A 13,923-nucleotide genomic window follows, 5' to 3' on the forward strand; every position below is an offset into this window, starting at 1 on the left:
TAAGTCGAATTTCAAGATGCAAAACAAGACATTAACAGTGATGATTTTGTATTAATTTTAAATGAAAAATTTGTACAAACACTGCCATTGTTGTAATAGTAATAATCATTTAAGAATTTAATTTAATGAAAAATGCCTAATTTACCACAGTTACCTGTATAGATATAAATCATGATTTGTCTACTTACCTTAAATGTTTCTACCTCGTATTTATAAGCATTAAGTATAATTAATTCGAATCTTGTATTACTTTTTAATTTTTACATAAATTTTCAAGTTGTCCAGTCACCAAGCGAAATGCAACCTTAAGCAGAAGCATTACAGTCGCTATTAGATTTTACTCGCTGCACGCTGGTGGGATATTTAGTAGTCTATTAGTAAGCACAAATGTGACGCCCCGTGGGTAAAGGTACCTTATGTCGATTGGCGCTTACGCTATTATTAACGCCGCTCCAATATTATTGCGGCGCTATGTGACGTAAGCGCCAGCCGCCATAAGGTACCTTTTACGTGGAACGTCACAAATGGGCAACTTTTGATTGATGTTTTTTTGAGATTGGCTGTTTGGATCTAAACGAAATAAATAAATGTTTATATTGGTGGTTCATAGTTTCTTTTTTTATTAACGATATTAATGAGCTTCACATTTTTTCTGACAAATAAATATTTAACGTAATTTAATTAGGATTTAGAGCGCTGGTGGCCTAGCGGTAAGAGCGTGCGACTTGCAATCTGGAGGTCGCGGGTTCAAACCCCGGCTCGTACCAATGAGTTTTCCGGAACTTATGTACGAAATATCATTTGATATTTACCAGTCGCTTTTCGGTGAAGGAAAACATCGTGAGGAAACCTGCCTACATCTGCGAAGAAATTCAAAAGGTGTACGTGAAGTCCCCAATCCGCATTGGGCTAGCGTGGGGAGTATAGCCCAAGCCCTCTCGCGCTCGAGAGGAGGCCTGTGCTCAGCAGTGGGACGTATATAGGCTGAGATGAATTAGGATTTTGAATATAGATTGTATTATCAAGACGTCATTTACACCTTACACCATTCTGTTTAGATTAAAATTCGTACCTCGCACACTTTTTACTTTTGCCTAAAAATATCACCATGATACAAACGTATGTGATACACCTTCAGCTGTAGGTACTTTGTGACCCACCATTATAGCCAAAGAAAAACAGTATACATCTATAAAGCAGATTGGTGAAACTTTAACTCGTTCTAATAAAGTTTTGCATTTATCAAGATAACGCTGTGAAGTCTCTTGACGTAAAGCAATACCTTTCCATGTTTCTATTAGTGTCCGACCGAAACATGTTTTTTTGCCGAAACCGAAACCGAATGTTCGGCTTTGGCTCTAGTTTCGGCCGAAACCGAAACCGAAACTTTTGTAGACTTGTTAAAATTGTTGAAAAAATGTCATAAAACCTCTTTTATACACATATTATGGGGCTGTCAACACCCAATATCCTTGAAATTGATGTTACCTAAGCAGTTTTTTAAGAAAATTACTAGAGTTAGACCAAGATAATTCTGCAACGATTTTGATAACACACACAGTGCAAGTGTTATTCTAAACGTCAAAACTTCTATGAAATTATGACGTATAAATAACATTTGCACTAGTTGCACTGCGTATGCTATCAAAATCATTGCAGAATTTTCTTGGTCTAACTCTATTCATTCACCAGTCAAGTTAACATATAGATACAGGGTCATCCAAAAAACCAACCAAAAACGCGAACGCGAAAGTTTTTGTTGACAATATCGCAAGGCCGGGTACCAATCTTCACCTGGGCCTAAAAGTCCGAAGTGCCCCAGTGAGGCAAACTTTCATGTGAAGTCAAAGCCGTGCTTCAGGCTTCAGGATAAGTAGTTGAGCACAGACTCCAACCAATGTCCATTGTATTAAAAAGCGAGACCGCAGGCCGAGCACGGCGCAGCAAGGCCAAAGGCTAAGCTGAAGTAGAGGACATGTGGAATTAACACAAACCAATAGTAAATCACTCATTCGTTCCGAAACAATTAGACAGTGTGCGCGTTATAGTTATTGACAGCCTCTTAAGACTGCGTCGACCGTCCAGTGGCGCCCTCATTAGTGGAATTGTGTTTTATAATAAACCAATTAATTTCTGTACCTATACATGAATCAGTATAATATGTAGGTATTAATATTGTTGTCCTACTTATTTTTTTCGTAAGTTTCGGCCCGGCCGAAAGGTTCGGCCGTTTTTTGGCCGAAACCGAAACTACAGCCGAAACATGATCTTTTGGCCGAAACTGGCCGAAACCGAAACCGAACCTTCGGTCGGACACTAGTTTCTATGTATTAATTGAATTGAGTGTGACGAATTTGCTGATAATAAGTGCGAGTAGGAAAATCGAACACTTTCAAGCTTACTTAGATTTAGACTCTATTAAGTCTCGTTTTAGTTAAACCTTTACCAGGCTGCCAATCGAATGTCAGTCTTATTCATCGAAAATAGAACACATGTTTGTAGTGTTCTATTTTCGATGTGGGAAATATATATCCCATAGCCTGGCAAAAGGTTAATAATATAAGTAAAATGTTGCATGTAATTTTTAAATAAAAAACCTCATTAAAAAAGATTGTATAATTTATTCTAGCCGGGAGCTGGGGGCTTGGCTCGAGTCATGTACATTGTACGAGAACAAAATACGAGTGAAGTTTGTCTAGACGGTAACAAATATTTTTTTACAAATCTTAAGAATTAAATAAGTGTTTTAAAACTAAATGCTGAGAAATGCAGTGTTAGATGGCCTTTAGGTCTTCGGGGAGCTCGTTCTTGGGGTGCTTATTCTCGAAGTGCTGCTTGTAGGTTTTTGGGTCTGGCATCTGAGCCTGTAAATGAAATGTAAAATTTAAAAAAAATGACAATCGAAATTCATATTATCTTCAACGTCAACTGGGAAAGACGTATTGTGATGGTAAAGGCCAGCGGAAGGGAGCGCGAAGGACAATAAATTTATCAGTGTATTTATTTTCCTATTTCAATTACAATAAGGCAGTGGTTCCGAAAGAGGTGACTGGGTTCCGACCCACCTAACAAAATCTGCCAAATTCGGGACCCACCTCTTGGCCGTCTTAAAAAGGGAGCATAAAATATTAACGCTCAGATTTCCTAGTAGTTTCAGAGCCCACTCAATATTCGCTAGCGACCCATAGTTTTGGAAAGGCTGGAATAGGGTATATATTTTAATGCTCCAAAGTTCTGGATTTTTAGACATTAATGTCATTGATAGCCTTAAGTAAATAACATTCAATAACATAACAACTGCCAGAATAATAAATATTCGGAAATGGCCATTACAAACAGTCTGAACAAATATTCTGAGCTCACTTGTTTATATTTCATTATAGCATAATGATGTTAAAGACACTATATTCCATGGCAATAAAAATAATAATACTTGTGTAAACTTTCGCCTTTTGCCAGCGTTCGCTAACATCTGGGTGGATGAATTTTGGTCACTCATAACATAAATAATTTTGTATTTGGATTGCCATGATCATGTCTTCTGGGTTACTTTTTAATAGGGGCTGAGCACCCATATGATTTAATTCTCACTAGGTTACCTAGTTTTTCAGACATTTGAGCCATTTTCTTTATTGCCCATGGAGAAATGGAAAGCCAAGTTATCTCCGCATTGTTTAAGAATATTTTTTTTAAATCTCTTTAAAACACTGGATTTATTAATTTTAACTAAAGCATACTACCATCTAAGTATTTTAGTAGACGGATTAACAAATAAATCCCATTAACCCATTTTATTAGATCCACAAAATAAAGTTAATCACATTTGAGATAATAGATAATTATCATAATTACCAGAGGTTGATGAATTACTAAGTAGTCTTTATTACAAGATAACAGTAGGCATTAAAAGATATACAAGATAATGACTTGAGAATATTATTAATGTTTGTAAATAAATTTTATAGGCTATGGCACATTCTTTGTGCTTTTATCTTCTTTCACATATTACAATACTAAAGAATAACTTCTAGATTATAACTAGGTAGGTACTATAAGTTAGTTATTCACTAATACTAGTTCTAGTATTTGTCAAGAGACGGACAACAGACCTCAAGATAAATTGTATAAGATAATATGATTTTATTTTTAATTTATTACTGCATTAAAGGATATCGCACCATGCACAACTGTTACACATACTCAATCTCCTGCTAAATGTCAAAGATAGACAGCTTGCAGGATTGAAATAGAATTTAAAAAAAAAGATTGACAGACTAATCATTTATTATTAAGTAAAAAATACCCCTAGCTGCTCAATCAATATTCAATAGCAGGTCTATACTACACAAAGTGAGCATACACACAATGCAATTTCCTTACGCACAAAACAGCCAGTGTAGACATGCCTCTACCGAGGCAGCGCGCGCGAGGCACATCCTACACTGACTGTTTTGTGCGCGAGAAAATTGCCTCGCGCGTATGCTCGCTCTGTGTGGACCCAGCTAGTATAATGGATATTATAACAAAACAAATGCAATTTTAATTAGTCTGAAAAAAAAATTGAAATTACAATGGAATACCTTTTTTAAGCAGCAGGGCAGCTATACTTCGTTTTTTTTAGCATTAGAAATTAGGTAAACAATCTTGATGTGTCTTTTAATTGAAAAACACATTTTAAAAATAAGTTACGGCAAATATGTAACAATTATGAATCTAATACGATCATTTATATTCTTCTGCTTTCATAAGTAATAGTTTTGGATTTTTAAAAAGCGTTTTTCAATAAAAAGACATGTCAAGATCGCTTACCTTCTTGCAAGTTCTTTCTAATGCTAAAAAAAACGAACTATAGTGAATAAACTGCTGGTGAGAGTTCATCTGTACAACCTTGTCAGCCTTAGAAAAGTAGTGAAAGTTACCTTGCATAGCACACAGACGTGTACGAGAGCCTTTTGCGCGGCCTTCTTCTGGTCGGTGGCGCTGTGCCCCTGCTGCTTCTTGAGCTTAGATTGCTTCTCCGCCGCCTTCGCCTGCGACTGGATCTTCTGCTGTCCGCGAGCCATCTGCAACCAAACAAATAGCAGCATTGGTCAGACCATTGTCACTTCGACTCTGTGCTTAAGACAAACATTACGAACAAATAAAACTAACGTATAACACGATCACGGACAAATTCTCATTGTTGTGCATCTAATGCCACGTAACTGCATTTTACAAGATATGGTTAAAACGTGGTTTACCTTTGAGGGAAAGCTGTGTCCGGTGGTAATGAACTCGGAACTGTTAACTAGGCGCTTTGCACCAGTTTAAAACCCTTATTTATTTAAGAGCGTAGTCTCGCCAGACGCTTAGCTCGTGAATGTGATAGAATCGGGGCAGAAAAATAATACTGGAGAAAGGAATCTCGGAGATTACCTACAAATCACATCACAAAATTTAGACAATGGTAGATGACAGCATCGCCAGGCGACGAATAAGTTCCGCTTACGTTTAAAACCGCCCGTAAAAACAAACAAATGTATTTCAAATAAATTGAACTCAAATAGTCATCAAATAGTGATGCGAAATTACGTTTGAGTGCTGTAAACAAAAAAAAATTAAAAAAAAACGCCTCAAAGCTGTCAAAACTCAGAAGGGTTAATGTTTGTGCAAAAGTTTTATGAAGTTTTCTCTACAAATACCACGGTAAATTAAGGTTTTAGCTTTTTTAGGGAAACTATTTATCTATTGTAATAAGTTCCCCCGTTTCGAATTAACCATATTTAACGAAATAACAAGATAACAACTGTGATTCTACTTTTAGGTTAAGTTTGTATCGTACGGATGCTCTGTGCGAGGCGGGTATGGAGCGCTGGCTCGCTCCGCCGGGGCCTGGCGAGCGGTGAAGACAGTCCCCTAAAGCGGTTACTTGACGGCGCTGCGACGTACGGAGAGCCAGCTGCGCAGGGCGAGGGCGAGTTGCGATGGGCCACACAACCTTATGCGCGCCGCGGTCCAGAGGCGCCGGTACGACGGGTGGAGCCCGCGGATACTACGGTGCTTCTGTTCCCGGGACAAGGCTCGCAGCGCGTTGGCATGGGCCACAAGTTAGCGCACTTGCCTGCTGCAAGAGACCTTTACGAACTGGCTTCTAAAATACTGAAGTGCGTACCATCCCCTCAACACTGGCAATGTATTTTAAAGCATAATATGTTATGTTAACCCTTTTACTAGACTTTTATGACCTGACTTACAATGTGCCTGCAAATTTAAGTAATACTTATAAACTTAAAATCCCAAAGATATTTACTAAATAGAGCCTGTGTCTGTGACATTTTAGTCTACTTACTACTAGGAGAGTGTAAGAGTTGTATCATGCACAATGGAAGTGTAATTATTGTTAGTACATTACATGTGGTCTGTGTGGCATAATAAACTACAAATAAAATTATAAGTAGAACTCCTTTTCTATTCTAACTTAACTTATTGGAAAGGGAGTTCCGCTTGTAATATTATATATAATAATAATATAGCCTTTATTCGTTTATAATTAGTTGTAGTTTATTATGCAACACGGCCATGGTCTTACTTTCCCATACTAGCGCGGCAAAGAGCATTTTTCGTGTGTATGTCAAAAGTTTAAAGAGCCATATGTACTGTAAAACGTTGTACAATACATGTGTAAATAGGTAATTCGCAACTCGTGTTGATTTAAAACACTCCCTTCGGTTGTGTTATAATATATCACCGTTCGTTTCAATTTCCTCTTTTCCGCACTTGTATTGTAAATAACTAATAATAACTATTATATATACAATTATTACTTGAATGAAGCTATTCTAACTATAAAAATAAATGTCTTTAGACAATTTTTTTGCTCTATTAGACATCTTTCTTTTTTACAGATGGGATGTCTGGCGCGTGTGCACTGAAGGCCCAGCGGACGAGCTAAACGCGCGCTGCCAGCCCGCCATCATGGTGACATCGCTGGCAGCACTGGAGGCGCTGCGCGACACGCGGCCGGCGGCGCTGGAGCGCGCGCGCGCCGCGGCGGGGTTCTCGCTCGGGGAGCTCACGGCGCTCGTGTGGGCCGGGGCGCTGCCGCTCGAGCGTGCACTGCGGCTGGCCGAGATACGGCAGACCGCTATGGCGGCGGCCGCGAAGGAACGTCCCCAGGTATGTTAAAGATTAACCCCCTTATTCATAAACGTTTACTAAAGTTGACAAGCCGATAATAATCGTTTGTCCCTTTCCAACGTACTGGTATGATTTATCCGTGCTTTTTTACCAAGCACGGATAAAAGACGCTTTTATACCGCGTCTACCGTAACTCTAAATTATCATTTTCCTGTTTCTATTTTTGACTTATAATCTATTGGTCTTGCCCACAAGGTGGACTGATGACCTGGTAAAGGTCGCAGGAGTCCACTGGATGCGGGTGGCGCAAGACCGGTCATTGTGGTACAGTCACCTGCAATAATATGTTACTCTTCGAAGGCCGCAAAAATATGTGACACGCTCTTATTTGTAGAGCCATAAGAGCGTGTCAGATATTTTTGCGGCCTTCGAAGAGTAACATATTATTGCAGGTGACTGTACTCTTTGGGGGAGGCCTATTGGTCTTAGAGTGAAAATATTTGCTGTCCATGGATGAAATCCTGATAGCTCAGACGGCAGAGTACTGGGATGGTGATCCAGTGGTCGTGAGTTCAAGTCTCACCAAAGAGTAAATTTTTCCACTTAAATTTTATTCTAAGCTTATTTGCTGATGACTGTGGTATAAACCAAATATAATGACTTCATATTGGCTGATGACATATTGTTACAATTTTTGTGTATTAATGTATACATAAGAAATTCTTTACTTACTAGAAAAACTCAATTGCTCAAGGGTTAACTGGAAGAGATCCCTGAAAGGGATAAGTTCGCCTTTGTACTAATGATGTGTGTTCTTTCATGTTTTATGTTTCTTTTTGTACAATAAAGTATTTTACTAGTACTACTAAAAACTATACTGCAAAACGTAATTCAAGACCAAAAAAAGTAAGACAATGTTGCCACTGCAATAATTTGTTTGTAAAATTGTAAATTCCTTTTGATAAATAATCACGCTAAGATAATTTATTCATTAGTAATTTTACTCCTACTATTAAAAAATGTACTTTTATTTACTTATTTGGACATAAATACAAGACGCGCTAGTAAAAAAGTGGCAACATTTCTTACGTTTTTTGGTCTTGAACTACGTTTTGCAGTTTATAATCGTGTCAAATTTGTCCGCAGGCTTTGCTAACAGTATGGCTGGCCGCCGACGCTAACCTGCCCCACGCGATGCTCCGCGCTAGAGAGCATGCTGAGACACAGGGCCTGTCCGACCCTGTGTGTCAGGTTGCCAACTATTTATACCCACACTGCAAGGTAATTCCTATAAGAATAACTTAATAAACTACAACCATATTCGAAAAAAAAGTAAAACTCCATTTTAACAACCATATTATATTGCAACATAGCCTAGGAATCCTCTAGACCGAGTTTAGAGCAATTATTTCATGCAACCGATGATGCCAAAAATGCGGGAGTGCGCGGGACGAGGTGAGCGAAGTCCCGTGCCGTGATTGGTCCGTTCAAAGACACGGATGTCACACAAAGACACTTTCGACTAAACATGGAGTAAAATTACCGTATGCGTGGCAGAGGGGGTAGCGCGACTATGCTCAGTCTGGAGGATGTTTTGTCTGTGTATTGCAATAAGGATTACAATGGTTAGTTCACTGTGTCTATGGTTCCTACAAAACTCTGGGAATAAAGACTGAAAAGTCTGTACCTACCACATTATCTTTCTCGCGCTACCCCCGGCATTTTGCCATGGCTCATGGGAGCCTGGGGTCTGCTTAACAACTAATCCTAAGAATTGGCGTAGGCACAAGTTATTATGAAAGCGACTGCCATCTGACCTTCCAACCCAGAGAGGAAACTATAGGCCTTATGTGGATTAGTCCGGTTTCCTCAAAATGGTTGTACCTACCTATTTAAAATAATTAACTCAATACTGTTAATTACTTTAGTTCCACAGTTGTAAAATAGACTTTTTTTATTGTGGTGTAGCATTATCAATTTTATCATAGCTACAAAGATTTCTTATAATTTTAAGTTCTGTTCATCGACCACAACCAATAGACTCATGAACGCTACCGAACCTATGAAATATCTCGTACAACTTTTTGTGAATGACTACTGTCTCTGACGGTCTAGTATAGTCAGAGAGAATAGATAGTATAGAGGACTATTGCCAAAGTAAATTTTGTAGTCACGGTACATTTACTGCCATCTATCGACACACGATTAAAACTTAAAATAAAATTGAAAATGTATTAAATTAATCAAAATATGTTTACGGATAAATGATTTTCAATTTTTATTGTTCCATACTGACCCATGTTCTTTCACTGATATGTGTTAAAATTGTTGTTGGTGTCGTCAACGCCATCTAGCCGAGAATAGGCCAAAGGTGTGTGCGCCATCTATTCGAGAATGACTTTTTCTTAATTTCCGAGGCACATTTTTTTCTTAGACTTTATTTATCTTATACGGAGTTATATTATATATATCTCTGATATAGTGTAAGTTTCACATATGTGTCCTAAATAATTATTCAACTTTTTTTATATTATTTATTTTGTCTTATAACAAGGTAGTCGGCGGCGACGAAGAAGCTCTAAAATTCCTCGAAAAACGCGGCTCAGAATTCGGCATACGGCGCTCAGCGCGCGTCGCTGGTGCAGCCGGCGCCTTCCATACTCCTCTGATGGCGCCCGTCACTAATGTGTTGAAAGAGGCGCTAATGTCTTGTGAGGCGGAGGCGCCTAGAGTTAAAGTGGTGTCAGCTGTGGATGCCAAAGCTTATAGCGACGCGAGAGCGGTGAGTTTCATTTATGTTATTGGTTAAATGTAACAGTAGGTATACAATACTCCTTTTATGACGCTTATTACTAATGTACTAAAAGAACCATTGAAATAGTGCGAGGCTGAAGCGCCTAGACCTTTTGGACGCTAATGACCGACATATCCGCACCGCAGGTCCAACGCCAAAGACAGATTAATCGGTCACAGACCACAGAGCAACATAGACCTACGTGCATGTGAATAAAGTTCAATTTCAGTTTTGACACTTCGGGGACGTGGCGTCCGAGGGACAGTTTTTGTGTTTGAGGTTTGACACGGCGTCGAAAAGGCTCTTATTCTCTTAACGATAAAGTCGCGTCAAGATCATTTTGAACACCTGACCCCGTGACCCGCTTAGCAACTTCTGCTGCTGTACCTACGTATACAATAGTCCTCTGATGGCGCTCATTACTAATGTATTCAGATGTATTGTAATCTAGTGGGTATTTATTTATTTTGTCCTCAGGTTCGAAAAACGCTAGCGAAACACGCAGCGTCCCCGCAGCGTTGGGAACAAACGCTACACGCGCTGTACGCCCGGCCGCAAGGCGAGCGCTTCCCGCTCACCGTGGCGCTCGGGCCCGGCACGGCGCTCCGGGCCACGCTCAAACAAGTCAACGCTAAGGCGTGGGACTCCTCCATACAGATCGATGTGTAGACTGACTTATGCTCTAGTTTCCTAGGATAGCGGAGCCGTCATATGGCGGCCGTCTCCATACTAAATAATACGGCTAAATATGGATGTCGGAGTATTTGTATGACGATACCGCTATCCTAGGAAAACCGATCTTTATGCTCTAGTTTCCTAGGATAGCGGTGCCGTCATATAGCGGGCGTCTCCATACTAAACAATAATACGGCTAAATATGGATGTCGTAGTATTTCTATCCTAGGAAAACCTATTTTTATTAGTAGCTACATTAGTAAGGTGTAAATATAGATGTAAGATATACTGTTACATTTTGAAATAAAATGTGTTAAATCAAGAAAGTAGTTCTCATCAAGCTAGATTGCTTTTCTTGCTGTTTTAGGTACTATGCTTAGATTATTAATATACGTATTATCTATTTCATTTAGTGACAGAAAAAATTTTAACAGGCCGGTTGACATAAATGGTAATTTAATTAACTATCCAACTATCCTGTTTTTTTCTGTCGATCAGAAGGCCTAGCCACAGAATAAATAATAGTACTATTGAAAGAAAGGACACTTTACAAAACCGAAGCTTGACAGCGATTCAGGGACGAAACATGCTATCCCTTTCTAATCTATGACAAATCTTTCAGGTTGTCAAAATTAAATACAGTCATTATATGTTTTCAGACAAACAAATTAATATAGTTTTCAAACCTGTGTGACGTGATACGTCTAGGTGTACTGTTTAAAATTCACCACTCTCCCCCCCCCTCCACCTGACGCTCGACCCCCCCCCCCACCTTGAAATGTGTCCCCGTTGGTAGTTTTTTGGCATTCTCACGAAAACTATAATAGATATCAAAAAAGTGTCAAGGACAGAATTAATCCTCATTAAATTTAGAACAAAAATGGTCATATGTGTTTTATTATAAGTTGGACGGTATTCAAGCTATAAGTACTTGTATAACCTTAAAATAACAAAATAACCATACTAGTATGACGAAATGCAGAATATCTTCAAAACGGCTAGACCGATTTTAATAAAATATACCTAAAAAATCACCGCAGTGAAGCCAGCTACCAAACAAAAGAAACTACATCAAAATCGGTTCATCCGTTTCGGCGTTACGAAGTCACAGGTAAACACAGAAATACAAATTTTTTTCAACTGCACCCAATAATTTTGTAAACCGATTAATTTTGATCAATTATTTTAATGGGATCATGTCCCTTGAAGTTTTACCTTTACGAAAAGTTAAAAAACATGGAAAACGGCCCAGTATTTTTCAAATTATCGGCATTTTCCCGATTTGTGAGTGGTTTCGTGTTATCACGCGCACGAGTTGCCCTTGACCCCTATAAAACGGGGGGTAGGGGAGGGGTTGTTATCAGTCACTTATCAGAAGTTGACCGGTACACATATCCGCATATTTTCCCGTAAAGAAGACCTGTGAAAAATGGAAACCACTGAAGCTGAAGACGTTTCATAGACCTAAATAATTTTCTAATGAAATCTTGAGGAATAGCGTCCCACTCCTCCAGCAAGGCTCCCTTCAGCTCCTCAACATTGGCCGGGGCAGGATTCCGCTTCCGAATCCTCCTTTTCAGGTAGTCCCACACGTTTTCAATGGGGTTAAGGTCCGGGCTCATCACTGTCCAGTCCATGGTGTCGATGCCCACTTCGAGAAGGTAGGCTGTGGTGGCCCTAGCGGTATGACATTATCCTGCATTAGGATGAACCCCTCATCAAAAATGCCAGCATAAGGAACAACATGTTCCTCCAGGATGTCAGTAATGTATTTTGCAGCGGTCAATCCACCGCCACGGCCCCCGCCAGGCACGAAAACCAGCTCTGTTCGCGCGTCGTAGGAAACGTCGTCCCAGAACATTACGGATCCACCGCCATAGGCGACCCTTTCGGAGAAGCAACATTGGGCGAACCGTTCTTCTGGCCTTCTGTAGACTCTTCCTCTTCGGTCACATCCATTCAAGCATATTCTGCACACGTCCGAGAAGAGAACTGGGGTCCATTGCTCAATGGTCCAGTCCATATGATTTTCTGCAAACTCTCTTCGGGCTGTACGGTGTCGCGCCAGCAATCTGGGCCCCGTTGCAGGCCTCCTGGGTGTCAAGTTCGCTTTCTTAAGTCTTCTTCTTATTGTCCACTCACTGGCAGCCACTCCTCGTATCTCACGCAGACGCTGCTGGATGGCAACGCTTGTCAGGTGTCGATCTCGGAGAGATGTTGTGACAATGAAGCGGTCGTCCCACTCTGATGTACACTTTTTGCGGCCGCTTCTTGGTCTTGAAGTAAAGGATCCAGTCCGTTGGAACCTCTGGTAAACTCTGCAAACTGTAGATTGACTTAAATTCAGCGTGGCAGCTACTGAACGTTGGCTACGCCCCTCTTGCAGGAGCTGAGCTGGACGACTTGGCGGACTTCAGCTTCAGTGGTTTCCATTTTTCACAGGTCTTCTTTACGGGAAAATATGCGGATATGTGTACCGGTCAACTTCTGATAAGTGACTGATAACAACCCCTCCCCTACCCCCCGTTTTATAGGGGTCAAGGGCAACTCGTGCGCGTGATAACACGAAACCACTCACAAATCGGGAAAATGCCGATAATTTGAAAAATACTGGGCCGTTTTCCATGTTTTTTAACTTTTCGTAAAGCTAAAACTTCAAGGGACATAATCCCATTAAAATAATTGATCAAAATTAATCGGTTTACAAAATTATTGGGTGCAGTTGAAAAAAAATTGTATTTCTGTGTTTACCTGTGACTTCGTAACGCCGAAACGGATGAACCGATTTTGATGTAGTTTCTTTTGTTTGATAGCTGGCTTCACTGCGGTGATTTTTTAGGAATATTTTATTAAAATCGGTCTAGCCGTTTTGAAGATATTCTGCATTTCGTCATATAGTATGGTTATTTTGTTATTTTAAGGTTATACAAGTACTTATAGCTTGAATACCGTCCAACTTATAATACAACACATAAGACCATTTTTGTTCTAAATTTAATGAGGATTAATTCTGTCCTTGACACTTTTTTGATATCTATTATAGTTTTCGTGAGAATGCCAAAAAACTACCAACGGGGACACATTTCAAGGTGGGGGGGGGGGGGGGTCGAGCGTCAGGTGGAGGGGGGGGAGAGTGGTGAATTTTAAACAGTACACCTAGATGTATCACGTCACACAGGTTTGAAAACTATATTAATTTGTTTCATTTTCCCATACATTGATTACATAGAATAACTCAATTATTATCTGTGATCGTGCACGCAAAAGGACGTCAAGTAGTGCCAACCCTAATATGCTGATGAGCCGAGCGGAGCCGAGTTTGCCCTAGGTCAGGAGTG

The 13,923-nt window shown here is 39.8% G+C and overlaps 2 protein-coding genes across 2 annotated transcripts; one reads left to right on the forward strand and one right to left on the reverse strand.

Annotated features, from left to right (window-relative positions):
• Positions 1-2,601: 2,601 nt before the first annotated feature.
• LOC134679863 (zinc finger protein 706-like) lies at positions 2,602-5,451 on the reverse strand. The gene is made up of 3 exons (XM_063538776.1): positions 5,241-5,451; positions 4,920-5,063; positions 2,602-2,864 (listed from the first exon to the last, which is right to left on the reverse strand). The coding sequence occupies exons 2-3, from the start codon at positions 5,061-5,063 to the stop codon at positions 2,775-2,777; spliced, it is 234 nt and encodes a 77-aa protein (XP_063394846.1). The 5' UTR covers positions 5,241-5,451; the 3' UTR covers positions 2,602-2,774.
• A 162-nt stretch (positions 5,452-5,613) lies between these two features.
• Positions 5,614-10,914, forward strand: LOC134679852 (probable malonyl-CoA-acyl carrier protein transacylase, mitochondrial). The gene is made up of 7 exons (XM_063538764.1): positions 5,614-5,685; positions 5,804-6,143; positions 6,885-7,155; positions 8,263-8,397; positions 9,671-9,898; positions 10,388-10,595; positions 10,837-10,914. The coding sequence occupies exons 2-6, from the start codon at positions 5,824-5,826 to the stop codon at positions 10,577-10,579; spliced, it is 1,146 nt and encodes a 381-aa protein (XP_063394834.1). The 5' UTR covers positions 5,614-5,685; positions 5,804-5,823; the 3' UTR covers positions 10,580-10,595; positions 10,837-10,914.
• Positions 10,915-13,923: the final 3,009 nt, after the last annotated feature.

The sequence above is a fragment of the Cydia fagiglandana genome, chromosome 3 (assembly GCF_963556715.1).
Source record: "Cydia fagiglandana chromosome 3, ilCydFagi1.1, whole genome shotgun sequence".
In the NCBI taxonomy this organism is placed as follows: domain Eukaryota; kingdom Metazoa; phylum Arthropoda; class Insecta; order Lepidoptera; family Tortricidae; genus Cydia; species Cydia fagiglandana.